This window comes from Martes martes, assembly GCF_963455335.1.
Source record: "Martes martes genome assembly, chromosome: X".
In the NCBI taxonomy this organism is placed as follows: Eukaryota; Metazoa; Chordata; class Mammalia; order Carnivora; family Mustelidae; genus Martes; species Martes martes.
In genome coordinates, this window is record NC_137897.1 from 40,967,401 (window position 1) to 40,994,300 (window position 26,900).

General features: G+C 51.7%; 1 protein-coding gene across 1 annotated transcript; it reads right to left on the reverse strand.

Moving 5' to 3' along the window:
* Positions 1-1,254: 1,254 nt before the first annotated feature.
* CACNA1F (calcium voltage-gated channel subunit alpha1 F) lies at positions 1,255-26,310 on the reverse strand (the record flags this gene model as incomplete). Its single annotated transcript, XM_080795498.1, has 48 exons — positions 1,255-1,485; positions 1,781-1,978; positions 2,525-2,634; positions 2,762-2,889; positions 2,991-3,116; positions 4,082-4,251; positions 4,531-4,659; positions 4,904-5,034; positions 5,182-5,283; positions 5,549-5,651; positions 5,839-5,935; positions 6,233-6,360; positions 6,586-6,745; positions 7,201-7,292; positions 7,535-7,600; positions 7,949-8,077; positions 8,286-8,306; positions 9,162-9,245; positions 9,487-9,597; positions 10,376-10,534; positions 10,633-10,834; positions 11,659-11,805; positions 12,784-12,836; positions 12,909-13,016; positions 13,431-13,518; positions 13,610-13,716; positions 13,866-13,925; positions 14,141-14,270; positions 14,457-14,619; positions 15,452-15,503; positions 15,689-15,734; positions 16,652-16,733; positions 16,850-16,970; positions 17,071-17,278; positions 18,598-18,823; positions 19,749-19,909; positions 20,066-20,092; positions 20,263-20,356; positions 20,469-20,561; positions 20,809-20,999; positions 22,057-22,160; positions 22,270-22,466; positions 23,110-23,262; positions 23,352-23,494; positions 23,741-23,880; positions 24,113-24,218; positions 24,587-24,857; positions 26,286-26,310. 48 exons carry the CDS (start codon positions 26,308-26,310, stop codon positions 1,255-1,257), a joined length of 5,973 nt encoding a protein of 1,990 aa, XP_080651624.1.
* Positions 26,311-26,900: the final 590 nt, after the last annotated feature.

The following is a 26,900-nucleotide window of genomic DNA, read 5'->3' on the forward strand; positions in this document are numbered from 1 at the left end:
AAATAAATGGTTCATTCTACTTCCTACACAGCTCTGGAATCCACTAATTTCTCACCATCTCCTCTGCCACCTCCCCTGGCTAAGGCAACCATGGTTCCTGCCAATTTTAGCATCTCCAGTCTCTTCCCCCTCCCTTCTGTTTTCAGCACAGCCGTCAGAGCATCCATTTAAAATGCCGTTAACTATGTCACTACCCTGCTCAAATCTCTCTCATGGCTCCCCACTGCTTTTAGGAAAACTCTTGCTCTGAGAACTGGGATGAAACCCTGGGTCGGAACCTCCCTGGTGGTGGCCCCATCCAGGACCTTTCCCAGCACTGCCTCTGTTTCCTTCGGAGTGGGGCTGAATGCCACGTTGGACAAGTCCCGCGGCGTGTCTAAGCCAGCTCAATTCGGCCTGAGGGAAACCCAGAACAGTGCCTGGCACAAAGTAAATGCCTGATAAAACTTCGCTTGGTTAATGAGACCCCCAAAGGCTGGGTGATGACTACAGGCAGGGCAAGAAGCAGAAAGAGGAGCGCTGGGATCTGTCCGGGACAGTGGGGTACTCTTAGGTGGTCTCAGGAAAAACAGGTGGGCTCTGAGTGGGTTACCGCAGGCTGAGGGCTTTGCCCTTTGCTGTCACCCATGTCTTCTGTCAACGGACTTAGATTTTCTTTTTCTTAGGCAGAAGGTGGAAAGCAGGAGACAGGGTAATCCCAATTTAGCTTCCCAGAAATTCCTGATGCTGTCAGAGGACCCCTCTGCCTGACATATTACATACCAGGCTAAATCCAACCTCCAGGCCTTTCTACTGGCAAGACTCTACTCTGAGTATTCTTATCCATTTCATCCCATCTGTTCTTCCTCAGGCTGACCTGACTGACCCCTTATGGAATCTTTGGCTTTCGCCCACTCCTCATCCAAGCCTCCACACATCCTCTCTCCTCCTCCTTCCTCCATCTCTGTCCGGTCCCCTTCCCCTCCCCCACCACCTCCACTCTGTCTCCAGCTTTTTTTGGCTGCTGTTTCTTCCTCCTCCTCCTCCCTCCTTCCCTAACGCTGAATAATCAGGCCTGGCTGTCCTGGTTTCTGGAAATATTCGTGTGTGGGCAGTGGCTCAGGGCTGAAGCAGGGGATGGATGCCTGGGGGGCGCTGGGCAGTCCCCGACCCCCAGTGCAAAGATACCAAAATCCAGGGCTGTGGTCCATGCCTGTCTCCCTCTGGGGAAGGGAGAGCAGAAGGTTTATTGAGCAGGGGAGGAGGGGTGGGAATTCAGAGGGCATGGACACAGGCCATTTCGTCTCCGAGGTCCTCCTCATCGAAGCGAGAGAGGATAGATTCCTCATCACTATACAGTGAGCTGGTCCCCTGTGCCAGCAGGTCACTGGCAGCACTGTCCATCTCGTCCAGGGTCAGGCGACAGGCATCTGCAATCTCCTGCTTGGCCAGGGCCACAAAGCGTGGGTCTCGGGCAAAGAGGCCCAGGCCCTCGGAGATGAGCACCTGGGGGCACAGATGGGATCAGAATCAGCAGAGGGCCCAACATGGAATCAAAGCAATGTGCACAGCGGGGTCAGTGTAGGTAGATGATGCATCATCCGTGAAAGTGTGCAGGGAAGTCACTGGAGACAGTGGTGCATACATCATGCTAAGCAGAAGTTGCAGAGCAAAGGGATAGATAATCACATGCACGGTGCAGAGACCAGGGGTTGGGGAGATGTCCTCTTCCCTCCTTCCCAAGCTCCCACTTCCTCCCCTTCTCCCCCATCCCCCTTGCCCAGGTCCCTTCTAGACTCACAGCCTCCACCAGGCTGTCAGCACTGCCCCTCTTGCCATGGCTGGAGTCCGAGGGGGTTCCAGGCACGGGCAGACAGGTGAAGGTGCGCAGCGGACCACTGGATTTGTGGAGGTATCCCTCCCCCGCTGTGCCCTCCTCCACCAACAAGAGTGGGGCATAGAGGAGCCGACTCCGTTGCGGAGGGGTTGCCCAGGAACCCTGGACCAGAATAAACATCAGGGGGCTCAGGACTGATGGGTGGGATATGAGGATCTAGGACTCACCCCTGTGCCGACCTCTTATCACCGCCCAGCAACCCCCAAACACAACTGGAGGCAAACTGAATGAGAATAAACCAGACTTGAGTTTATCCAAGAGCATAAAAGACTTGGGTATAAATCTGAGCTCTGCCACTTACTGGCGGTCTGAGCTCTGCCACTTACTGGCTGTGTGATCTTGGGTAAGCCTCTTTGGGCCTCAGTTTCCTCATCTGTAAACTAGGACTAACAATAGTACCTATCTCACAGGTACAGTGAGGCTTTTGTGAATTCATTTTTTTCTTGGGTGGGCAGCAAAGTTTATTGAGCTCCCGAAGAGTGAGCTCCTCTGAAGAGTGAGGGGTCCTGAGAGGGTTGCTCCCCCCCTTTTTTTTTTGCTTTTGTGAATTCATATGTTCCTCATTCTTCAGAAGACATGTGGTTTTGATAAATTCAGCCTAGGCTAACTCTACCCCTCCAGACCTCAGCACCCCATTCCCCACCTCACCTGTGCCCTGCTGGTGATGGGTAGCCCACGATGATAGGTGCCTGGGATGGGCAAATCTTCACAACCACCCTGGCGCCTCAGACACTGGATAGTGAAGGAAGGCTTCCGAGCTGGGGGTGGGGGGAGGCATGGCGTGGGGAGGGGCGGGGTGGGGGGCAAAGAAGAATGTCAGTGCCACCCCAGCCCTCTGCCCTGCTGGCTCCTGGTAGGGGGGCCAGGATCCATGCCTGCTCTCACCTGCAGGCGTGGGGGGCAGCAGACGGCGGCGTGGTGCGTTGTGCCCGTCCAGGTATCTCTGGGGTCTGTGGGGTGGCAAAATGATGGGGCGTGGGGGAGTCCCTGCCCGCTCGTCTAGGTAGGAGAGCCTGCGAGGGAGAGAGGGCTGAGGATGAGCTCAGGCCTGCGCATGGGCAATGAGGTCCCATTAGTCCTGCCCTCCTGCATGCGGCTCATGGGGTCATCCTACATGTCGTGGCCAGAGTCCTTGGTGGGGACTTCCTCTTCCTTGTCCCGATTCTCCCGCTCCTCATTTCCTTTGAGCTGAGAACTTCCTTCTTCTGGAATGGTGAAAATAAAACCTCCAGAGCTTCTCCTGGGAAAGTGAAGCAAGTTAGACAAACCAGATCCCCTCCAACCACAATCCTCCTAGTATGTGGCCCTGGGCTCCTGGTTCCTTCTTGTTCCTTGCCCCATCCCCTACAGAAACACTGGGCTTTTAGGGTTTTTTTTTCCCAATTGGGAAAACTCACATAACATAAAATTAACCTGTCATCATTTTATTTTTTATATTCTATTTATTTATTTATTTATTTGAGAGCAAGAGAGAGAGAGAGAGAGAGAGACTGGAGGAGGAGCAGGGGGAGAGAGAGAGAGAGAGAATCCCAAGCAGATTCCATGCTGAGTGCAGAGCCCCAGTTGGGGCTGCATCTCGTGACCCCAAGATCATGATCTGAACCCAGATCAAGAGTTGGATGCTTAACTGACTGAGCCACCCAGGCGTCCCAACCTGCCATCATCTTAAAATGAATGTGGGCTTTCTTTTAATAGATGTTTCTACATTTAAAAAAAAATTAAAAAAAAATTTAGTCCAACATTAAAAAAAAAAAAAATCAAAGTTGGCCTGTTGAAGAGACACCTTCAACACAGGAACTGGGAGTGTGTTGGGGGAGGTGAGGAGGAGGCTATAAAAGCTAGGTGTGACTTCATTACGTTCTTTCATTATTTCTGTGAGGTAAGTGCTGTTATCATCCCCCTTTTGCAGGTGACAAGATTGAGGACCATGGAAACTAAGTGACTAGCCCAAGGTCACTTAGCAAATGGCAGAACCAGGATTTGAACTTAAACTCACTTAGTTCCATGTTACGTGCTTTTGTATTAAACTTTTGCACTGCCTTTCTCATATGAATCTCTTATTACCCTCTGTTCCCATCTGAGCCCTTAAATCCCTTCCATCTGTCCTAAATTTCCATTTAAAGGCCCCCTTGCCCCTGAATTACCCCCATGTAGTGGATAGTCCCTGCCTTCCCTTACAACATCCCACTAGACCCTTGACCATACCTGTGGCCATGGGATCCAGCCTGGGGTCCACTGGGCTGTCTGGAATTGGGAGCCCCCCCATCGTCATCACTGGGCCCAAGGGAGAGTGAATCTGGAGGTCTGTCCCCAACAGGTAGAGACACAGAAATCACGGAGCTCCGGCGAGATGGGGGCTGGGAGCCCATCGGGGCCTGTGGAAGTCGCAGGATTGAATGTTGCCATTCATGTTACATCTAAGTCACTTGGTCAGTGACACAAGTCACTTGAAGTTTATTTCCAGTGACCTCCCTAAGGGCTAAATCTGGGTTTCACCTTCCAACAGTGGATGGTAGGTATCAAATAAACGTTTGCCTGTTGTAGGGAGTCTTCTCAGGGGGCCTCGTCCCCAAAGGCAGTGTCCAAGTTACATAAGGAATTAAGGGAGTGTTTTTTACAATCAAATTCCCTAGGGAGTGAAAACTTGCCCTCACTTTATAAATTTCCGGGTTCTTCTCATCTTCCTCCTCCTCTCTCTCCTGTCCCTCTTCCTCCTCATCTGTGTCACAGGTGAGGGCCTGCCTGATCTCAGGACCCAAGTCCTGTAGGCTCCTCAGACCAGCCTGTGAGGGTAGAAACATAGGGAAGCAAGGCAGCTCAGGGTCCAAACTCCCCCATTCATGAGCCTGCTTCCCATGCAGGAGTTTGGGTGGGGTAAGGGGTCCTTCAGCCACCCCTGACCCTCTGTGAGTCCTGGGACCTCTGTTTCCTCGTCTGTGACATGGGTTCCACAAGACCAAGAGGGCAGGCAGCCTCAGCCACGGTGCTCCCACATACCCCACCCCACCCAGGCCCCTCTCTGAAGACCTGAAGGGCAGAGGAGGTACTTGAGGGGGCCTCACTCCCTAGTAGCCCCTTTTCTTTCCTCCGCCTGAATTTGCGGAAATAGTCCTGGATCAGAAATGTGGCGTAGAATTTGCCCACGGTGACCTCTTCCTCTGGGGGCAAGGGAGAAGAGGCAAGGTCACACAGGGGTCCTCTGTTCTCCCTACGCACAGCATAGACTCCCTTTGGCCTCCACCCCCATCCAATGCTAGTTTCGTGATGGTGGGTGGGCTCATGGAATTGGGGTGGAACTAGCTCACCGTCAGGAGGGGGGATGACCTCATCTAGCAGCTTCTGCTTTATCCGCTTCCAGATCTTTTTGATGACAATCCGCAGCTCCTGATTGGCTTGTTCCAGGTTCCCTGCATCAGGAGAGAATATGGGGCATGAGCCAATAGGAGGAGCCCTTCGCAGCCACTCCGTCCCTGTTGGAAGGGGCTTCACAAGCTTCTACCGCAGTCACACACCACCCCCATTGAACAGGTGGTAAAACAGGCCAGGAGGAGCCATAGTCACTTATTTTGAGGTTCCGAGCCAGGAGCCAGGCCCATCATTCAATGAGATTGATCCGTGTACCTTCCCCAGAGGCCCTCCCGCTCCTGCCTCTTCCCCATCCCTCCCATGCACCTTCTGTCTTGATCTTCAAGGATGTCCGAACCAGGGCAAAGAGTGTGGCATTGAATGTCACTGTCCCATCTGAGTTGAGGGGCATGTTCATCGCCACAAGTCTCTACACACACCAGGGACATGGAACCCACTTTGAGCAAATGCCGGGGATGAAGGCATTGGATACCCAGGGGCAGAAACCTTTGAAGATAAAACCAAACACACCCTCCCCACCCAAGACAGGGTCCCTGCCCACCTCTGCGGTGGGTGGACAGCCCTTTCAGAGGTGGGGGGTGGGCAGGTGCACAGACCTTGCAGGCCACTCGGTGTGGGCACAGCTTCCCAAATCCCAAGGGGGGCTGGATGCGTCTCAGCAGAGCAACCACATCCAGGTGCTTGATGCGGCCCCTGGGACAAGTTGGGGTGGGTGGGGGGCACCGCTGGATTGGAGATACCTCTATCCCTTTCTGAAGACTCCACCAGCTCATCTCTACCAACTCCCCCCACCCCCAACAACCCAGAGCCTGCCAGGGAAGAATCTGAGGGCAGTTGGGAAAGGCAGAGGACAGAGGCAGTGGGAACCTTGGGGGATCTATTGACTAGGTAATGGGTAATGGGTAACAGATCAGAGGTTCTGGGGCTGGGGGACTGGGTGGGACAGGGCACTGTCCCCTGCAATCCCAGTTATGTGGTTATAGACCATACTTGGCTCCAGGGTCATATTCAGACCAGATCCTCTTGAATTCATCAAGGTGATGGGGGCCCAAGATGGACCAGTCTCTTGTTAGATAATCAAAGTTATCCATGATGACAGCCACAAAGAGATTTATGATCTGTGGGCCAGTGAACGTGAGGGTTAGGTGAAGGGCTAAGCTGGGTGTGGGGGGTTGGTGGGATGCTGAGGTAAACTTATGGTTACTGGGTCACTAGTCCCTGGTTGATCTTATCAGACCAGCCCTTTCACCCCCTCTGAAGATCTGGGCTCCCCACCTTGTCCCCAGACCTTTCAGGGCCAGCCCCCATGGCAGTGGTGGTGGTTGTGGGGAAACGGTCCTCACCAGGAAGGCGCAGAGCATGAAGAAGCTGATAAAATAGGCGATGGCAAAATTGCTACCACAGGTAAACTCCTCGCCAGGGCTGACATCAGACTCAGGGTCACACCGACTCCCGGGAAGGCTGGCAAGCATTATCTCCTGCCATGCCTCACCAGTGGCACACCTGGGGGTCACACAATGGGGCCATTTTGGAGGGGAGGCTATGAAATCATCGCAAGTGGCATTGTAGGGGACTGGAGGGTAAGAAGATGACCCACTTCATGCCAGGGGTTATATCTGGCACAGATAAATTCCATAAAGCATTTCAATATTTTAAAAGCTGGTGTGGCCATGACGATGACAGTCATGTTCATCAGGTATCCCCATGTTGATCCCCATGCTACTGATGGGGCACTGAGGCCTAAGAAGTGGATACACCTTAGCCAGAAAAAGAATGGTCGAGGCTAGATTATTACACAAGACTTTTCAGATCACAGCCATAAAAGGTCTCAGGCAAAATGAAGCCCCATGCTGCCCGTTATTTCCACAGCTCAGGCAGTCTGGGGCCCAGACAGGGTGTGTGGGCACCCAAAGACATGCTGGGGACCAAGATGGCAGTGGAGGAGGCATGGATGTCACCTGAACAAAAGCAGCACAGCCTGTGGAAAGGTCTGGAAGTTGTTGTTTCGGTTGATCTGTGTGCCATCCTGAAGAGCCACCTTGCCAAACATCTGTGGGTGCACAGGGCATGTGTCAGAGTGGCAAACCCATGCCCCCACAGGTTGTCACCCACTCAAAAGAGTACTAGATCAAAAGATTCTCACAGCCCTGATGTGTAGGCACTGCTGATCCCATTTCACAGATGTGTGGACTGACTCAGTGTCATCCAGCTTGTCTTTCAACCCACCACCCCCACTGTGGGTGAATTCCTACCCACAGTGCCTAAGGGATGCTCCCTGGGTTCCCCACTTGCCTGCATCCCAATGACTGCATAAATGAAGAATATCATTGCGATGAGAAGAGCCACATAGGGCAAGGCCTATGGGGTTGGGGAGGAGGATAGATATTCAGGTCCAGGCAGAGAACTGTAAGCCCCAGAATGCACTGCTCCCTCAAGCCTGGGCCTACCGAGAGATGTGACCCATCCCCAAAGTGCCCATGACTATCAGTGTCTCCCAAATGTGGACACATTGTTAAATACAATAGAATAAGGTCAGTGAGACCAAGGCATGTTGGGAATTGGGAGGCTAGAAAAACAGAGAAAACCAGAAGTGGTAAATTGTAGATGGGTATGGCACACTGGGAAATGTAGTTCTTGGGGTGGTAAAAGGACAGGCTGAGAAGTGTGAGATGAGGGTGAGGGGTGATCAAGGGGATGGGGAGTTACCTGGAAGGACTTGATGAATGTCCAGAGCAATGTGCGGATTCCTTCACCTTTACTGAGAAGCTTGACTAGCCGCATGACTCGGAAGAGGCGGAAGAAAGTGATAGAAATGCGGGAACTGTCCTCAGAGCTCTGAGGTTGGGGGTGTAGGTAGGTATGATGAGTCTACATTTGCCCCAGCCACCTCCCTGTCTCATGCTTTGGCCCTCCCAGCCCCCAAGTCCCTCAGAACTCAGGCCCCAGGATAGTCAGGGAGCATTTCTAAGGACTCTTAGGAAGAAAGGAAGGGAGGGTAGGTGTGGAAAGAAGCATAGAGTCCCTGTTGTGAGGTGGGGGCTACCTCGCCAAGGTGGCCACCATTCTGAAGGGAGATATGGCCAAGACAGAGGTGACAGAGGAGAGGATGAGATCGCAGGCCCGAATGAACAAAGGGAGAAACAATGTAGCAGATATAGGGGATAATGGGTGGTAAAGTCATTATTCAAGGGATGATGGAGAAGGTTATATGGTAGTGGATCAAGATGGTTGTGGGAAAAGTTGGCAATGAGGGTGGAAGGGAAATGAGAGGGTACGGGAAATGATGGCGGAGAGCCAGTGGAGCCAGTGGAGGAAATGATGAAGCCAGTGGTTTCATGGAGATGATGGAGATTAGAGAACCGATGGAGGACCCAATGGAGGAGAGAGTGATGGAGACATGGAACCAGCAGCATTGTCAATCGAGGTGGTAGAGCCAGGTAGTACCCAATGGAGGAGATGATGGAGCCCATGGTACAGTCAGTGGTGATGACAGAGCCGTGAAAGACCCAGTGTTGGAGAAAGTGGAGTTGTTGGAGGAAATTCAGCCAATGAAGTAGTCAGAAGAAACGATGGAGCCAAAGCAGGAATTGGTGGAGATGATGGAGTCAATGGAGGTGGATGTAGAGGCAATGAAGGAAATATAGAAATAACAGGAGAGTCATTTTAGGAGATGGCAGATGGAATGGAATGGAATGGAATGGAATGGAATGGAATGGAATGGAATGAGGGATATAAAGCAAGGAAATAAATGGAATAAGGGAGCTGGTGGAGGGGGGCTTTGGCTAAACCTGACAGGGATTCAGGAGACATGGAGCTAGAATGAGGAGCACTGAGTCTTCAAGAATAGGGTGGAGGTAAGTTGAGAGGTCCTGGGGTTGAGGTGGTGGAAGGCTGGGTTTGTGGAGAGGCCAGTCCTTACGTTGACTTCAGTGACGGCAATGTCCACTACGCTGCCCACCACAATAAGAGCATCAAATGTGTTCCAGGCATCGGTAAAGTAATGCTGTAGGCAGGAAAAAAGTAGAGTCTTGTCTTCTCAGAGCTAGCAAGTTAGTATAGGGGTCCAGTGGTAGGTGATATTATGGAGGCAGGGCCCAGCTTGGACTACACGGTAGGCCTTCATCTGGATCCCTCTCACTCCTTGATCTATGAGCCCTTGGTTGCTGCCCCCCTGAGAGCTCTTCAATGAGTGCCACCCCAAGGAATTCACCCACTGCAGGTGAGTCTAGGGCTTGGGGGGGCACCTTGGGTTTGAAGGCGATGATTTTGAGCACCATCTCAACAGTGAAGAGGCCAGTGAAGACCATGTTGAGGATGTCCATGGCATAGTTAAAAGGAGCAGTCTGTTCATAGTGCTGGGAGAGAAAGCCAAGTGTGAGGACGGAGCCTGAGGCAGAGACCTCTCCACCCACAACCAAACATTTTCTGGCTTGGACTGAGGTGAGTCTGGAGATGTGATAGAACTATGCTTTGGCCAAACTCCTCAAACTGTCGGTATCCCAATATGGATATTGGAAAGCCCAGCTCTTGATTTCCTTGCAGCTACTTCTGACTAATGAGACAGAAACAGAAGTCTGCTGCTGGCTGGGCAGCTTCTGTGAAAACTATTTTTGCTTTCCAATAAAAGTCTCAAATGAGGAGAGTCCTTGGGTGCAGTCTTCCCTCCTTTTTCCTGCCTTGAATGTGGTTTTGATGCCTGGAGCCATGGCAGTCATCTTGTGACCATGAAGCAACAATCATGAGAATGAAAGCCAACTTGTTAAGAATGGAGGAAGAGAAAGACACTGGATACCTGATTAACAATGATCAAACAGCCTACCATATTTTGTTGACTCCAGTATGCACATCTTTTCACATTTAGAATCTTTGAAAATGGGGTGCATTTCACAATCAATAGGAACTTACAGTGGCCATCTGCATTTTCCCCACATTCTTATATCTCTTAAGTCGGGATGCAACTTCCAATTATTGGCCTTAGATTTGAAGAAATGTGGCAAATATTTTTATAACTTAAATCTCTGTCAGTTGGGGTTTTGTTGCTTGCAGCCTAAAGCATGCCTAATGGTTCCCAAGGGATTGTGTGGACAGAATAGGGTCAGGTGTCTGGCAGGGGTCAGGGTGGGGAGCTCAGACCTGCATGGCTAGAGCAACCGTGTTGAGCAGGATGAGCAGGAACATGAGGTACTCGAAGGCAGCAGAGTTCACAGTGGCCCACACACGATACTGATGTGGGTTCTTGGGGATGTAGCGGCGGAGTGGCTGGGCCTTGAGGGCGTACTCCACACACTGGCGCTGCATATGGGTGCAGGGCATGAGTGAGCAGTGGGATCCCAAGGCAAGAGGGTGGTGGGGAGGGGTTGGAGGCCATAAGGTGAGGGGTTGGAGGTCACCTGGTTCTTGTCCAGCTCACAGTTTTGGTATTCCTGCTCGCCCTGGGCACGGAAGGTGATGATGACAAAGCCCACAAAGATGTTCATCATGAAGAATGCAATGATGATGATGTAGACAATGAAGAACACTGAGATCTCCACATGGTAATTATAGATAGGACCCTTGTCCTCTGCATTTGCATCGATGGCCTTGTATAGTAGACTGGGGAACCAGTGGGAGTGGGTGAGGAGATATCCCAGCCCTCTGAGACCTGTCCCCAGACACCTTATAACAGACACTCTAGAATCTCCTGCTTGGCACCCCAAAGACCCAAATCCCCTGACTTAGCCACCTGGGACCTCCATGCATAACCCAAGCAACACCCGCTGGCTTCAAAGACCCCTAAATCCCTTGTCTCAGCCCTCTGGAGACCCAGAGGTCCCCATACAACCCTTTAGAGAAAGTCCCCACCCCAGTCCTTCAAGACCCCCAAATCCCTTAAGTTCCCATGGACCACTAAATTCCCTTCTTCAGCCACCTCAGATCCCCATTCACTTCCCCAGAACTCCCCCACAAGCCCCCAAAGATCTCTAAATCCTGTCCCATCAGCTTGAATTCCTTGCACCATCTTCCCAAAGATCTTCAGCTAGAACCCCAAAGACTTATACAGCTCTCTGAAAACCAACTTATAAGACTTATACAGCTCTCTGAATATCCAGCTCCGTCTCTCCGAGACCTCCCCCAGTGCCTTCCTCCAGACCTCTACCTGGTCCCCCTTAAATCCTACCCAGTCCTTTCTAGACTTCCTCAGAGACCTCTAGCCTTCCTGGAGACACCCCCATACCCAGTCCCCAAAGCACCCCCAGCAAACTTCTGGAGGACCCCCACTCAGTCCTCTTATATGCTCACCAGTCCTCAGAAAACCCTATCCAGTCTCAAGAGACCTTTATCACATCCCAAGATACCTTTCCACCCATCCCCAAGGAGATCCCAGCCTATAGACTCCTTCCCTGTCCCCTGCCCATCCCTGGAGCCCTGCTCCTTACGCAGGCCAGCCTTCGAAGGTAGAGACAGTGAACAAGGCCATCATGGCTGAGAGGACATTGTCAAAGTTGAAATCACTGTTGACCCAGAGCCGTTCCCGGACCAGTGGTCGTGATACATCTCCATCAGGGTAGACCAGGAAGGAGCCCCTGTGGATGTTGCAGACAGGGTGGGTGGGTGAGCAGGGGTGGGGAGCTGGGGAAAGGGGCCTGGGGTCTCCAGCATGGAGTGGTGAGGCTGGATAGCTTGGGCTCAAATCCTACTCCACCCCCATTTACTGGCTGGGTAATCTTAGGCATTTAACCTCTCTGTGCTTCAGTTTTCCTCATCCATAAAATAAGAATACTAACAGAACATATTTCCTGGCCTGATACAAGGATTAATCAAGTCACTCAATGAGAATAGTATCTCGCACATAGTTGGTACCATATATGTTAACTGTCATCACCATTATCATCATTGTCATCTCCCAGGAAAAAAAATAATACTAATAATCAACATTTCTCAGCATGAAGTATATGCCAGGCCCTGTGCTCGGCTTTATATGTAGAAACTTTACGTTGTAATACACTCTCCTTGTAGTAACTCATTTACTCCTTACAGAAACCTTGTGAGATCTGCATTGTTTTCATCCCCATTTTTCAGTTAAGTAAAATGGGACTCAGCAAGGTCGAGAAATATACCCCCAAGCCTCATGAGATGAATTTGAACAAGGAATGCTTGACTTCAAAGCACATGCTTTTAATCACCACCCTCTACAGGAATCTCAAGATGGAAGCCTGGGACTTTGTGACAGTAGCCATGGGTGAGGGGAGTGTTTAGAGATTTCTGGGGGGTCCAGAGTAGAATGTAGGTAATTCTGGAGAATGAGAAGAGGGGTTTGGGGGAGGTATTGGGGGTCTATTAGGACTTGGCAAGATCTGGGGGCCTTTGCAGCTCTTGGGAAAGTTCTGAGGGTGTATTGGGAATTCGGGCAGCTTGGGGGGGCTTGATAAAAACTGAGGGAGTTTCTGCAGTTCTTGGGAGGAAACTCCAAGGGTTCCAGGGGCCTGGGTGAGATCTAGGGGCCTCTTTGGCCTTTGAGAGGGGTCCCAAGCTCCACCAAGGGCAGGGTTTAGGGCACTCACTTGCACTCTTGGGGGGTGTGTTTGGCTTCATCAGTGCAACTGTAGAATTTCCCCTGGAGGGAGGATACTTGTCAGGCAGGTTTACCTCTTGCTCCCCACCTTGACCTTCCAGTGTTTCCTCTCACCTTGAAGAGCTGCACGCCAATGCAGGCGAACATGAATTGCAGGAGCGTAGTCACAATCATGATGTTCCCAATGGTTCGGATAGCCACGAACACACACTGCACCACATGCTGCAGGCACCCACACAGATGGTTCACGAGACTACAGGCCACAGCAGCCAGTGGGGAGGGATTCTGGGAGTAGATGGAGCTCAGGGACTCGGGCTGGGGACGCCTGGTTGTGGACCAGGGATATGTGCTCAGGGCCATGTGGGCACTGACCAGGAATAAGTGTTTACCAGGAAGGGATATGGGGCCACATTTCAGGAACTTGGGTCAGAGAAATGTGGCCCTGGGTAGGGAATTGTTAGTTACTTGTAAGGAACATGGGTCAGGCCACAAGATCAGTGGTCTGGGGTGTGGGTTACATGTTGGGTCCAGGCTGTGTGGTCAGGTGTCTGTGTAAATAGTCAGTCTGATCGGAGATTGGGGCCCTAGGAGTGGGGCAGGACATGGGTCCTGTGGGTTTGTGTGGGGCTGGGTTACCTTGAGTCCCTTGGCCCTGTTGATGGCTCGGAGAGGCCTCAGTACTCGGAGTACTCTCAGGATCTTCACAACTGAGATGGCGCTGGAGCTGGGGAAGGGTCAGTCCTCAGGCCCTGGCCCAGGTCTGGCCTCTGCTCTGGGAGGAATGGAGTGGGCAGGGGATGCAGAGGGTCACTCACTGGATGCCAAAGGAGATGAGGGACACGCTGACCACCAGCAAATCCAACAGATTGAACCAGCTACGGCAGAAGGAACCTCGGTGCAGGAAGGCCCCAAACACTGTCATCTGCGGGAGGGGGAGGAGGACATCAGGGTAGACTCTGGGTGTGGGTATAGAGAGGGGAAGAGGGTATGGAAACAGGAGAGGTGGGCTGTGGGGGTGGGTACAGGATGGTTTGGGGCAACTGGGGGTAAGACTGGGGGCCTATTCATTACCTTTAGTAGAATCTCCACGGTGAAAATGGAGGTGAAAGCATAATCAAAGTACCCCAGAATCTGGGAGTAGAGAAATAGGGGAAGCCACTGAGTCATGGCTTAGGGAAATCCTAGGGGTATGTGTGTATGTACGTGTGTGCGCATGCGCGTCTATCTGTAAGCTTTGTTGTCCCTTCCTCCTCCTCTTCTTCCTTCCCTCTCTTTTTCTGTCCTTCTCCTTATGCCCAGTAGGGCACCCCTGGGAGTGTTCCCCCAGCCCCCAGCCAATGGCTCACGTGGTTGCGGAAGGAGTGGGCTCGGATGGGGTCCTCAGCGGCCAGGGACACACTGCTGAGGATGATGAACACCAGAATAAGGTTGGTGAAGATATGATGGTGGATGAGGGTGTGGCAGGCCTTCCTCAGCCTGGGGAGTGGGGAATGGGCTGCGGTCAGAACCCAGAACTGCAGAGTTGATTGGGAGAGCCCAAGGGAGACAGCTCAGCCTCTTTTGCATTGGGCTGCGCACCCTGCCAGAGCCTTGGCTGGTCCCTGGCCCTCCACCTGCCCCAGCCCCTGCTGCCTCAACCCCTCATCCATTTCCAGCACTCACGGGTTAGTTTGGCTGAGACAGAAGAAGGCACTGCCCTCAGGGATGGGTACCACCTTCTCCTTGGGTACAACTTCCTGCAGGAGTTCCACACGCCCTGCACCTCCTTCCTCCTCTTCTTCCTCTTCCTCCTCATCCTCCTCATCCTCCTCTTCTTCCTCCATGCCTGGTACCAGAAGACCAAAAGACAGACAATTCATTGGAAAACGTATGTAAAGCCCCTAGAATAGTGGTTGTCACACGGCAAATTCTTCCCGTGTGTCAGCTCCTCAGAGAAGGTCTTTTAGTTTGTTTTGTTCACAGTTGGGTCTCCAGCACTTAGAACAGTGCCTGGGACACAGTAGAAGCTCAGGAAATGTCTGTTGAATGAACATCACCATCCTTGCCATCCAATACACGCTATTTTACAATAAAGGCTCTGAGAAGTTCTACAATAAAACAAAAGTCTTTCTCTTCTTTAATCTCAGCATCCCAAATGTTGCTGGCCACACACGAAGCCCACTACCTTTATCAGTTTATTAGTTTCCAATGTAGTGCTCAATGATGCATTCATTGCATGTAACACCCAGTGCTCATCCCATCATGTGCCCTCCTTAATGCCCATCACCCAGTTACCCCATCCCCCCACCCACCTCCTCTTCCACAACCCTCAATTTGTTTCACAGAGTCAAGAGTCTGTTATGGTTTGTCTCCCTCTCTGATTTCTTCCCACTTAGTTTTCCTTCCCTTCCCCTATGATCTTCTGTGCTACTTCTTATGTTCCACCATATGATAACTGTCTTTCTCTGATTGACTTATTTCACTTAGAATAATACCCTCCAGTTCCATCCATGTTGACGTAAATAGTAGGTAGTCATCCTTTCCGATCAAGCCCATCACTTTCAAGATGATTTCAGAAAAGGCTTCTCCTCAGAGAGGAGGATCTAGGTGGTCAAGAGGTCTGCCTGGGTGCCATCTCTAAGGTCCCACACCTCCTCCATCTGGCCCTGCCCACTTGCCTGTTTCTTCATTCTTTCTGCCCTCCTCTTCCTCATTCTCCCCACCAGGCACCTGGGGACAGAAAGATGGGGGTCACCGATGGTGGGGGAGACACTATAGAATGGACCTAGGGGAGGCACGGAAGGAACACAGTAGTGGAGAGATGCACAGGCAGAAAATGGGGGTTAAAACACACACACATAGACAGGTATTGGTGGTAATGGGAGGTGTAGACAGTGCCCAGGCTTCTAACTTACCAACACTCCATTTTCCTGTGGGAGAGCCCCCTCAGTGCTCTTCTCCCTGTGATAGAAAAGGGGAGCAATTGCTAAGGATTGCAGCAGATAGACGAGGCTGAGGGGGTCAGTGCAATCAGAACAGACCTTTCTGAGGTCCCATAGAACCTCCCTGCTTCTGCCCTCATCCCCACAGTCTGTTCTTTTCACAGCAGCCAAAAGGATCCTATTAAATCTTAAGTCTGGCACGTTCTTCCTCTGCTCACACCTCTCCTATGGCTCCCACTCACTCAGAGCAAAAACCAAAGTTCTCACTATGGCCCAGAATTCCCCTGATGGGTCCCCCTATTCCCCCATTTGAGCTCAGCTCCTACCACTCTTTTCCTTGCTCACCTCACTCCAGAGTCCCTGGTTTCCTTGGTGTTTTCTTAAATGTGCTGAACGTGCACCTCAGGACCTTTGCACTTGCTGTCCCCTTGTCTGAAGCACTCTTCCCCCAGATATTTTCATGGCTCACTCTCTCCCTTCATTTGGGGGTCTGTTCAACTGTCACCTCTGTGTAAAGGCCTTCCTTGACCAAAATAGGGTGTAACCCTATAGCAAAATAGCAACTTTCATTTCTCTCTATTCTTTTTTTCCAAACTCTTTTTTTTGTTATATGTCATTAACATATATTTAATTAAATTATGTTATATATTAATTTCTTTGTATTTTGCTTGCCTCCCTCAACTAGAATGTCATCTTTGTGAAAGCGAGGACTCTGTCTACCTTGACCCCTGTCGTCTCCTCAGTGTCTAGAACACGGCCTGACACAAAGTGGGAGATCAAAGAATGCACATTGAATGAATGAGGACTAACAGGTTGGATCTGGGGATATGGATTGCCAGGGTGACCAAGGCATCTCTGGTAGTGTGGGATGTATGTGTGGAGACCCAATCAGGGATCCCAGGGAGAGACTGTCTTGGGGGCAGATCCAGACATCACCTGCCCTTGTCATTGACAGTCCCTGTATCTCCGCTGGCCAGGTTATCCACAGCAATGGCAAGAAACACGTTCAGAAGGATGTCTGGGGTGAGTTCAGGCTAACAAAGGATGGAGAAAAAGCCTGCCTATGGACAGCCCACATCCCCTTAGCTACCCCACATTCTACCAGCACCCAGCCCCCCAAGGCTCCAAGGATACAGTTGCCGCAGATGAAGAGGATAATAAAATAGACACACACCAGCATTCCTGGGAAGAAGGGGCCACCATAGGCCATGATACCATCATACATGACCGCATTCCAGTCCTCACCTGTCAGGATCTGGGGGTGAGAGTTCACTGTGAAGCTCTTTGGACCCTCCCACCCTATGATTTCCCCCCTCCCCACCCAACCCACCTATCCCATGGTCTCCAGACCTCACCTGAAAGACAGTGAGGAGGGCCTGGGGGAAGGTATCGAAGGTGCTTCGCTTGGTGTGGGTCTGGTCAAAGTTGAATTTTCCCCCAAAGAGCTGCATGCCAAGCAGGGAGAAGATGATGATGAAGAGGAAGAGGAGAAGCAGCAATGATGCAATGGATTTCATTGAATTGAGCAGTGATGCCACCAAATTGCTCAGAGATGCCCAGTGCCTGCATCAGAGATGGAGGAGGCAGGGTTGACATGTCCAGTGGTGAGTCAGGGCAGGACCCAGGGCAGGACTCCAGCTTGCAATGTGCTAGGGGCAGGTCAGGTCAAAATGAGCTTTGGAGGGGCATCTGGGTGGCTCAGTTGGTTGGGCGTCTGCCTTTGGCTCAGGTCATGGTCCTGGAGTCCTGGGATCAAGCCCCGCATCAGGCTCTCTGCTCAGCAGGGCGTCTGCTTCTCTTTCTTCCCCTCACCCCACTTGTGCTCGCTCTCTCTCTCTCTCTCAGTTTCTCTCTCAGATAAAAAAAAAAAAACAAAACATTTAAAAAAATAAAATGAGCTTTGGATTTGGGTCGATGTGAAAATAAGATGTGAGGAGAAGGTTGAATTTGGGGTTAGTGTTGGCATTGAGGATGTAATGAGAGATGAAGTTAGGATGGAGGTTATATGGAAGTTGAAGCTAGAATTGGGTTTCAGATTGGGATTAGGGACTGTAGCTGGGGATGGGGTTGGGGTTAGGGGTTAAGAGAGTATTTGGAGTTTTAGATGACTGAGTTGGGGATAAGGTTGTGGTTGAGGGTTGGGATAGAAGAGGGGATAGGAATGAGATTGGGTCTGGGTCTGAGATTGCAGCTGGAGGTAGGCTACTGGTTAGAAGTTAGGGACATGGGGGTTGTGGTTAGTGATGGGGATAGGCTGCGAGTTAAGGATGAGATGAGAGATGGAGCTGGCCTTGGAATTGGGATCCAAGCTGTGGATGAGCTTGCATATGATGAGTGGGTAGGGGTTAGGGTTAGAGATGGTGTAATGTTTGCAGATGAGTATGGAGGTGAGTTCAGAGATGGGGCTCGGAATAATGTTTGAGCTGGAGTTGAGCTTGAGGAAGGGAATGGAAATGGAGTAGACACCCTCCCCAATGGACTTTAATCTCCATGAGGCCAGAGGAACCTGGGTGGCTCCGTCGGTTAAGCATCTGATTCTTGATTTCTGCTCAGGTCATGATCTCAGGGTTGTGAGATCAAGCCCCTGGTCAGGCTCTGAGCTGGGTGTGGAGGCTGCTTAAAATTTTCTTTTTCCCTCTCCCTCTGCCTCTCTCCCCCAACTTGTGCTCTTTCTCTCTTAAAATAATCTCCTCGAGGTGGGAACTTGTGTCTGCTTTGATTCCTAGTGTTTCACTAGGCCTAGTGTTTCTCTGAGTGCCTGGCACGAAGTAGGCACTCAGTGGATATTTGTTAAATGAATGGTGAGTCAGATAGTCACTGGAGCTGGGGAGGGAGCTGTTCAGGCTGTGCTTGGGGCCCCAATCCTCCCCTGCCCCACGCACCTAGTGACTTTAAAGATCCTGAGGAGGCGCACACATCGGAGCACTGAGATGCCCAGGGGTTGCATGGTGCCCACCTCCACCAGGGTGGTCTCCAGGATGCCTCCACAGACCACGAAGCAGTCAAAGCGGTTGAAGAAGGAAGAAACATAAGCAGAGGGGCCCAGGCCATACAACTTGAGAAGCATCTCCACCGTAAATAGACAGAGCAACACCTTGTTGGCATACTCTATGGGGAGAGGGGCAGAGGTGACTGGATTGGCCAATTTCCTCAGTAATGTGTAGGGGGGTGGGGGCCATGGGAAGATCTGGGGTAGCTGGTATCGGGCCAGACACAGGCTGGGGCAGGTAAGACAAGGGTTAGGGATTGGGGTGAGTCTGTAGGTCAGAGTGGGTGAGGTTTTGAGAGGCTTGGAACTGGGGTGAAGGGAAGAATCAGGGTGGGGGGTCTCCATCAGCCTCCATGAGTCCAAGAAAACTCCATTTTGAAGCTAGTGTTAGTATCTGGGGTTTAGCTGGGATTGAGGCTTGTCTGAGGCTTGGGGTCAGAAGTGTGTTCAGTATTCAGGTTGGCGTTGAGATAAAATGAATAATGGTAAGAGCTAACACTTCTAAAATGTTAGCTTTATGTGGACTAAGCCATGTTCGAAGCACTTTTCACTTTAACTCACTTAATTCTTCCAACCACCCCCATGGAGTGGATACAATTACCATTTTTGTAGATGGGGAAACTGAGACACAGAGGGGTTAACCCATCCAGACAGTGTGGAGTTAAGATTCTGGAGTCCCTAGCCACCTGCCTGGGTTTGCCACTCACTAGCTGAGTCCTGGGATTAATCATTTAATTCTTCAGTACCTTGGCACTCAGTACTGCATGCCATTGTACTTGCTTCACATAAGGCTTTAGTGAAGAAAAATTGAGTTAGTCCATGCAAAGTGCTGAGAACAGAGCTTGATGCCCAGAGCAAGTGCTCTGGGAGTGCTAGCTACAAGGTGCGATGGGACAGGCTAAGGTTTCTGCATTTATTAGCGCAGGAAGGCAATGTCTGGGGGTCTGAGTAACCCCAGAGGCCCTGGCTTTGGGTTTCTAGAGTGGAGACAATTGTGGGTTGGGGAAGGGGGCTGGTAGTCCGGCGGTGGGGGAGAGGGCGCACCCTGGATCTGGGTGAGCCAAATGGGCTGCCCGTGGTGCTCTGAGGCGATGGTCAGCGTGTTGAGGAAGACGAGCACCAGCACGGCCCAGTAACAAGCGGTGGACTTCACAGCCCGCCGGCAGCGTGCCCGAAGGCCCCGGTTAGCTCGGCGGAGGTGGCGGCTGGGGAAGGGGGAAAGGTGAGTCCTCTGGTTGAAATTACCTACCTGAGCGGGGCCTGGGGAGCTTGGGTGGGCTAGCCCGGTGGTCACGGGGGACTTGGAGGTGGGGCTCACACAAAGTCATGGGGCCCCAAATCCCATAATTTTCCCAACTCACCAGACCCTGGTTTTCATGATCTTGTTTCTGGAAAAGAGGAGGATGGAAGGTGAGCATCATGAGGGACTAAGGGGCAGTTGGTGGCTGGGGTTGGAGCTCAGGGGCTGGGGTCAAGGTTAGAGGGTCCAGTAAGGATGGGGGTCAGGGTCTGGACTGGGTTCTGGGCCGGCCAGGGGTCAAGGGCTGGGGGCCCTTACAGGCAGCGTGTGCAACTGGCCAGAGCCCCCTCCTCTTCTTCCTCATCGCCTGGGGTCTCTGTCATCGAACCAGTGTCACTGGCTGGGAGGCTGGCTGTGGAAAGGGTGAGAATAGAGGTCTGTACTTGAAGACCCCAGGTTCCAAACTTGGCTTGCTTCTCTGTCTGCCCATCCCACCCCCCTCCCCCATCTGGCTGGACCCTCACCATGGCTGCTGGTGGAGTGGGTAGAGCGGGTAGAGTGACTAAACCAGCGCAGACGTCCGCGTCTCCTGGTGGTCAGCTCTGCCAGCTGTGGCCCTGCCAGAGGGGAAGCACAGTTGGGGAGCGTGGCCTGAGGCTGGATTAGGGCCGTGGTGGTGGTGGGGGTGTTATTTGGAGTCTTTGTTCTGGGTACAGGGTATTCGATTGTGGGTCTGGTTCTGTGTCCTAGGCTGGAACCAGGGGCTGGGCCTAGAGTTGTTGCCAGTTGGGGCAGGGTCTGAGGAGGGTAGCCCACATCTGAGGCATGCGTGGAGCAGGGAACGGGCCCCATGGGGTTGCCTACGGTGGCCGGCCCGGCCCTCTTCAGCCATAGAACCAAAATTGCCATCTGCTGAGGGGTCTTCGATGTCCAGGTCCTCTGCCTGCGTGATCCAGTCCAGGTAGCCTCGCAGGTCCTCCTCCAACTGTTGCTTCTCCCGCAGCTTCTGGAAGTCCCCTCGTGCTTTGGCCTTCTCCCTCTCCTTGGAGAACTCCCTGAGGGAGGAAGATGGAGAGCTAGGTGAGGGAACCACTCTGGCTCCCTTGCCTTCACCATTCCAGCCCCACTGGCCTCCTTGCTGTTCTTGGAATATATCAAACACATTCTAGCTTCGCATCCGCGGTTCCCTTTCCTTGGAACACCCTTTCCTCAGATATCCATGTGGCCCATTCAATGCCTCATCTCTTTCACATTTCTACTTAGATGTCACCTTCTCAAGGAGGTCTGTCCTGATTGCCTCTATCTATAATTGCACGACTTGCTCATTTCTATCCTTATCCTTCCTTTCTTTCCATAGCACATATTCCATATAAAACACTACATATGTGAGGCGTCTGGCTAGCTCAGTCAGTAGAGCATGTGACTCGTAATCTCAGGGTTGTGAATTCAAGCCCCACACTGGGCGTGGGGCCTACTGGGAATAAGAAAAAATTTCAACAACCCACCACATACATGTGTGTGGGTGTGTGTATACACAATCTGTTGTGTGTATTGGTATTATCTGTCTCTCCCCACCAGAATGTAATATCCAGGAAGACAGGGATTTTTGTCTTTTATTCTATTCCTAGAATGATGCCTTGCACCCAGTAGTTGCTCAATGTTGACTGACCAAATGAAGTGGTATTTCTTTTTTTTTTCTTTTAAGAAAAGACCTGTTGCACAAAGTACCATTCAAATGAATTTAGAGAATTGGTTCTTTTTTGTTTTTCAAGTAAAGTTTTCTTATTTTTCTCTGTTAATTTAATTTAATTAATTTATTTTTTAAAAAATTTATTTGACAGACAGAGATCACAAGTAGGCGGAGAGGCAGGCAGAGAGAGAGAGGGAAGCAGGCTCCGGGCTGAGAAGAGAGCCCGATGCGGGGCTTGATCCCAGGACTCTGGGATCATGACCTGAGCCGAAGGCAGAGGCTTTAACCCATTGAGCCAGCCAGGTGCCCCTGAAGTGGTATTTCTGATGGGTTCTGAAAGGATGCCTAGGAGTTTGCTAGGAACAGAACAAATGGGACAGAGGCTTAGGGGCAGTATGGGGGCGGGCGTCTAGGCTCCTCACCCGCTCAGGACACCAAGTACAAGGTTGAGGACGAAGAAGGACCCAAAGATGACGAGACTCACGAAATATACCCAGGGAAGCTCATACCCCATGGCATCCTGCATCTGGGGAGAGAGAGGACATGCATCTCTCAGTATATGAAGACGCTCTCGCCTGAGCTTGGGGAGGAAAGGTAGGTGCGGTCTCGCACTGTGGGCCTGTCGTCCACCTCACCCAGTAGAGCACGTCTGTCCAGCCTTCCATGGTGACGCACTGGAAGACGGTCAGCATGGCGAAGAAGAAGTTGTCGAAGTTGGTGATGCCTCCGTTGGGCCCTGCCCAGCGCCCGCGGCACTCGGTCTGGTTCAGGGTGCACACACGCCCGGATCCCGAAGATGCGCAGGGTGACGGGTCCTCCTCCGCTTCCACGTCTGTGGGAAGACAGGAGCTTTGGGTTCTGAAGCCTGCCCACCCACAGTCCCTGCTACCCTGGAGCTCTGTCCACCTGAGAAGTTCAACTCAGGGTTCAAGATTTTTCTAAATCAAGGGCAACTGTAAGCTCCCAACTCTGCTAGATCAGGATTCGGAACCACGGAGAAGTTGTGAGTTCCAACCACAGGTATCTGGGCGGGTAGAACTGTAAAACCTGTGGTGGAATCTTGTAAATAGCAGTGAGCCCTGAGCCTGGGGGAGGAGTCTTGTGAACTGGGAAGGGTCTCTTGAAAAAAGGGCGGGGGCAAGGCTTGGCCGGGAGTCTGGATAAAGGGCCAGAGTATTTGGGGCCAGTCCTGGAGGATGGAGTCAAGCGCCCGTTAAGGTCTAGGCCTGTAGGTGGAGTCTTGTGATGGGGCGGAGCTATTAGTCAAGGGGCGGCAGTAGTCCGGGATTGAGGGTGGAGCTTGAATAAAGGGGTAGGGCTTGTTATCCCGGAGGCGGAGCCTGAGCCTGGGGGTGGAGTCCTGTGGAATTGAGCGGGTTTTTCTGAGAACAGGGTGTGGCCCAGAAACCAGCGGAGGGAGGGGCGGGGCGGCGGTGGTGGTGGTGTCCGGTCCCCAGAGGGGTGGAATGGCTGACCAGATCCCAGGAAGTAACATGTCTTGTGCATGCGTCCAAGGAACAGCTCGAGTCCAATGATGGCATAGATGATGATGACAAAGAGCACGAGCAGGGCGATATGCAGCAGGGGCACCAGTGCCTTCATGATGGAATTGAGCACTATGTGCAGGCCTGTGGGAACAAAGGGGCGAGATTGGCCTAACTCCCAACTCCGGCGCCCCTCCCCCACCTCCAACCTTCTGGGGGGGCGTGCCACTCACTTGGCACCCCAGATACCAGCCTCAGTGGCCTCAGCACCCGAAACGCCCTTAACGCCTTCACATCGAAGCCTCCTGGCTTTCCCCCTGTGTGCGGGGTGTCTCCCGGCCGACCAGGGCCCTGCTCCAGTAGCACGCTGAACAGCCTGAAGGGGTAGCACGGGATTAGGAGGCTGATGGCGGGCCTCGGGACCTCCCTCCACCCCTCCCTTCTCGGAAAAGCACAGGTCCTCGTGACTGGAAATGTGAAGAAGTTTAAAATATGTTGATATTCCTGATTCTGACTGCCAAATGGGGGCAGTCGGAAACAGACATTTCCCCTGGGCCCCGAATTCAGCGGGCCTGGGGTAGGAAGTCGAACTAAGGTGGGGGTGTCCCCTGCAGACGCGCACCCGACCACAACGATGATGAAGTCGAGTAGGTTCCAGCCATTGCGGATGTAGGCACTGGGATGGAGCACCAGCCCGTAGGCCACGATCTTGAGCACAGTCTCCACAGTGAAAATCACCAGGAATACGTACTCCACTTGCTCCTGAGGTTGGAGCCAGGGGCGGGGCGGGAGAGTGGGGGTTATTTGAGGGTGGGGCTTGAGGGGGGCCGGCGAAAGGGAAGCATAATCGGAGATCTAAGTTTCGACTGGATAGGAGAGGGTCATCTGGATCAGCGAGGAGCGGAGATGGGGGGCTTGAAGGGTTGTGGTGTGGTTCTACTGGGGCAGGATCTGGCTTGGGGCGGGGGTGGGGGCGGGGGGGGGCAAGCCTCACCAGGTTGTGGTTGGCAGTGTTGGAGTCATCCTCTGGAAAGGGGATGTAGACCCCCAGGGCTACACAGTTGGCAAAGATGGTCAGCAGGATGAGGATGTCGAAGGGCCTCAGGTGGACAGTCAAGGACCCAGGCAGATAGGTCTCAGATTCCCCACATTCCCTTGGAGCCCTCCCCATCCAATGCTGATGCTTGACCCAAGGCGTCCAGCCCTGACATTCCCAGCCCTTGCCCTGACCAAGGCTTTGAATTTGAACCCCCTAGAAACCTTAGCCATCCCCAGTTCTTGCTTTGATTTAGCCCTTGACTCTTGACACTCCTCTCCCCCCTCCCGCAGTGACCTTCACATTTCTCAACTCACCCTCTAATCCAGTTCTTGACTCTTGATCCCTAGTGACCTCAGCCTTCCTCCATCCCAGCCCTGACCCAAACCTTGACTCTTGGTACCCTGGTGAAACGTCACTCCTGAGCCCCACCCCGGCCTTCCAGGATGCTTCCACTCCACAATGCTGATGCAGAACCGCCGCAGGGGGTTGGCCAGGGTGAGGCAGAAGAGCGCCCTGGGTGACCGCTGAGCACTGGCCACTGCCACCGTCTTGTGCTTACTGTGCTGAGTCCTTCGCTTAGGGGTCTCCAGGCCCGCTGCCCCACTGATTTCTTCACCCCCCGATGCTGGAGGCCCAGGGCACAGCCCCCATTCAGGACCAGGTCCTGTCCCATTGGCTGGGCTGGGCTCTGGGGTGGTGTCTGTGTGTAGAAACCAAGTCAGGGAGGGAGAGGGTATTGGGGCAATCATGGTTGCCTCCTCCTGATCCCATCCCTGTGTCTGGGGGCAGGAGAGAAGAGCATGTAAAATTAGGGAGAGTTGGGGTGGTGCCTGAGTTAAGAATTGCGGGGAAGAGTTGGTGTTGTAATTGATTGGGGGTAAAGAGAGTTTGTAGAGAAGGGAAGGTGAAATTACATTTCCAAGTAAAGTAGGCTTTGCTGTTTAAATTAAAATTTAAATTAAAAATTTAAATTAAAACGGAGTTTAAATTGGCACGGGGTAGGATTAAGTTTATAGCTAGAGGCAAATTTAGGGTTAAATTCGAGTGGTGGATTTTGGATTGGGTTTAAATACAGGAAGGAGTAGAATGTATGAGTTGTGATTAGAATTAGGATCAAGGTTAGGGTTAAAGTTAAGTTTGGATGGGATCTGAATTTGGCATTGGGGTTTTCAGCTAAAGTCATTCCCAATTCTTGTGGCCTTGTTCTAGCCTCTGAGGGGCAGTAAGTTGGCTTGGTTAGGATCCCCAGTGTTGGAGGAAACAAGCTGTCTGAACTTGGCACCTGTGTGCAGCGTTGGGAAAATCGTGCAACCTCCCTGAGCTTCAATTTTCTTATCTGCGTAATGGAGTGATAAGAGTACCTATGTTATAGAGTCGTTGTGAGGATTAAGTGAGTTCAGCATTCAGAATAATGTCTGGCACAGAGTATTATTCCCATTTTGCAGGTGAGGAAATTGATGCAAAAAGGGAAGTGATTTGACCAAGTGGCCGAATTGGGATTCCAACATATGCAATCTCTGACTCCAAGGTAGTAAGACTTCATGACTTACTACCACTATCAAATGTGTTCTCTCTCTCTCTCTCTCTCTCTCTCTCCAGTCTTTAAAATTGATCTGTGCTCTTTTTGGAGACTTTTTGGAGACTCAGAGACCTACTCATTAACAATATTGATATCTCGATGTTGGGGTTGAGGTTAGGTGAATTTAGAGCTCATACTAAGGGCGGAATCTACATTGGGGTTTAGACCCTGACAGGGGTTTGCCCTCTGGTTGGTAAGGTTTGCGTTAGGATTAAGCTTGGGGCTGGCTTTGGAATTGGACTTGGGGTGGGCACTAGGATGGAGGTTGGGGCCAGGATTAGGGCTGGGATTCAGTTGCGAACTAAAGCTGGGGATGGGGCTGGGAGGCCATAGGGGCAGGGTCTGAGTCAGGCTGAGCGTCGGGGTTCAGGTGATACTAAGGCTATGTTTGGTGCTGTCAGGAAGGGAAACAAGGTGATGTGGTTCTGGTCCCCTGGTGACTCTCCAGGGGTGGGGTCCTGTTGGGCAGTAGATGGGGCAGAGGGGCAGAGGGTAGAGCAGAGCCTCGGCTTGCTCCAAGGGTCTGCAGGGGTAGAAGGCTGCTCTCACCTTTCCCGCCTTCAGACGCCGACATCCTCCTTTCAAGGTTGAAGAGCCATCTGCACACAGCCCCCCTCTCTTCGCCCAGCTTTAGAGAGATTAAGGTCACAGGGCGGGGCTGTAGCCGGGTTGGATGGGAGGGTGAATAGGGGAAAAGATGGGACATTTTTGGGCTAGAGCCTGACAACAGAAAAGGCACTGATTTTTTAAAAATATTTTTATAAAATATATACCAGTCAGAAATTAAAATAAGAAAAATGATATCATTTCCCAACAGTATTTGAACTTTGAAATGTGTAAAAATAGACCTAACATAATATACTTATGTGTAAGATCTCTATGGGAAAAAATTTTCAAATACTGTCAAGTGATTAAAGGGGACCTAAGGAAATGGAGAGATATATTAAATTTACTAATAGAAATAGTCAATGTTGTGAAAATGTCAATTCTTCCCAAAATGATTTAGAGATTCAATGACTGTCCCAAATGAAATCCCGAAAGATTTTTCCCTGTAATTTGACAAACTGATTCTAAAATTTAGATCGATATACAAAGGATCTAGAAGAGCCAAAATCCTCTGAGAAGGAACAAAGTGGGAGGACATTCCAGATCAGATATTAAGGA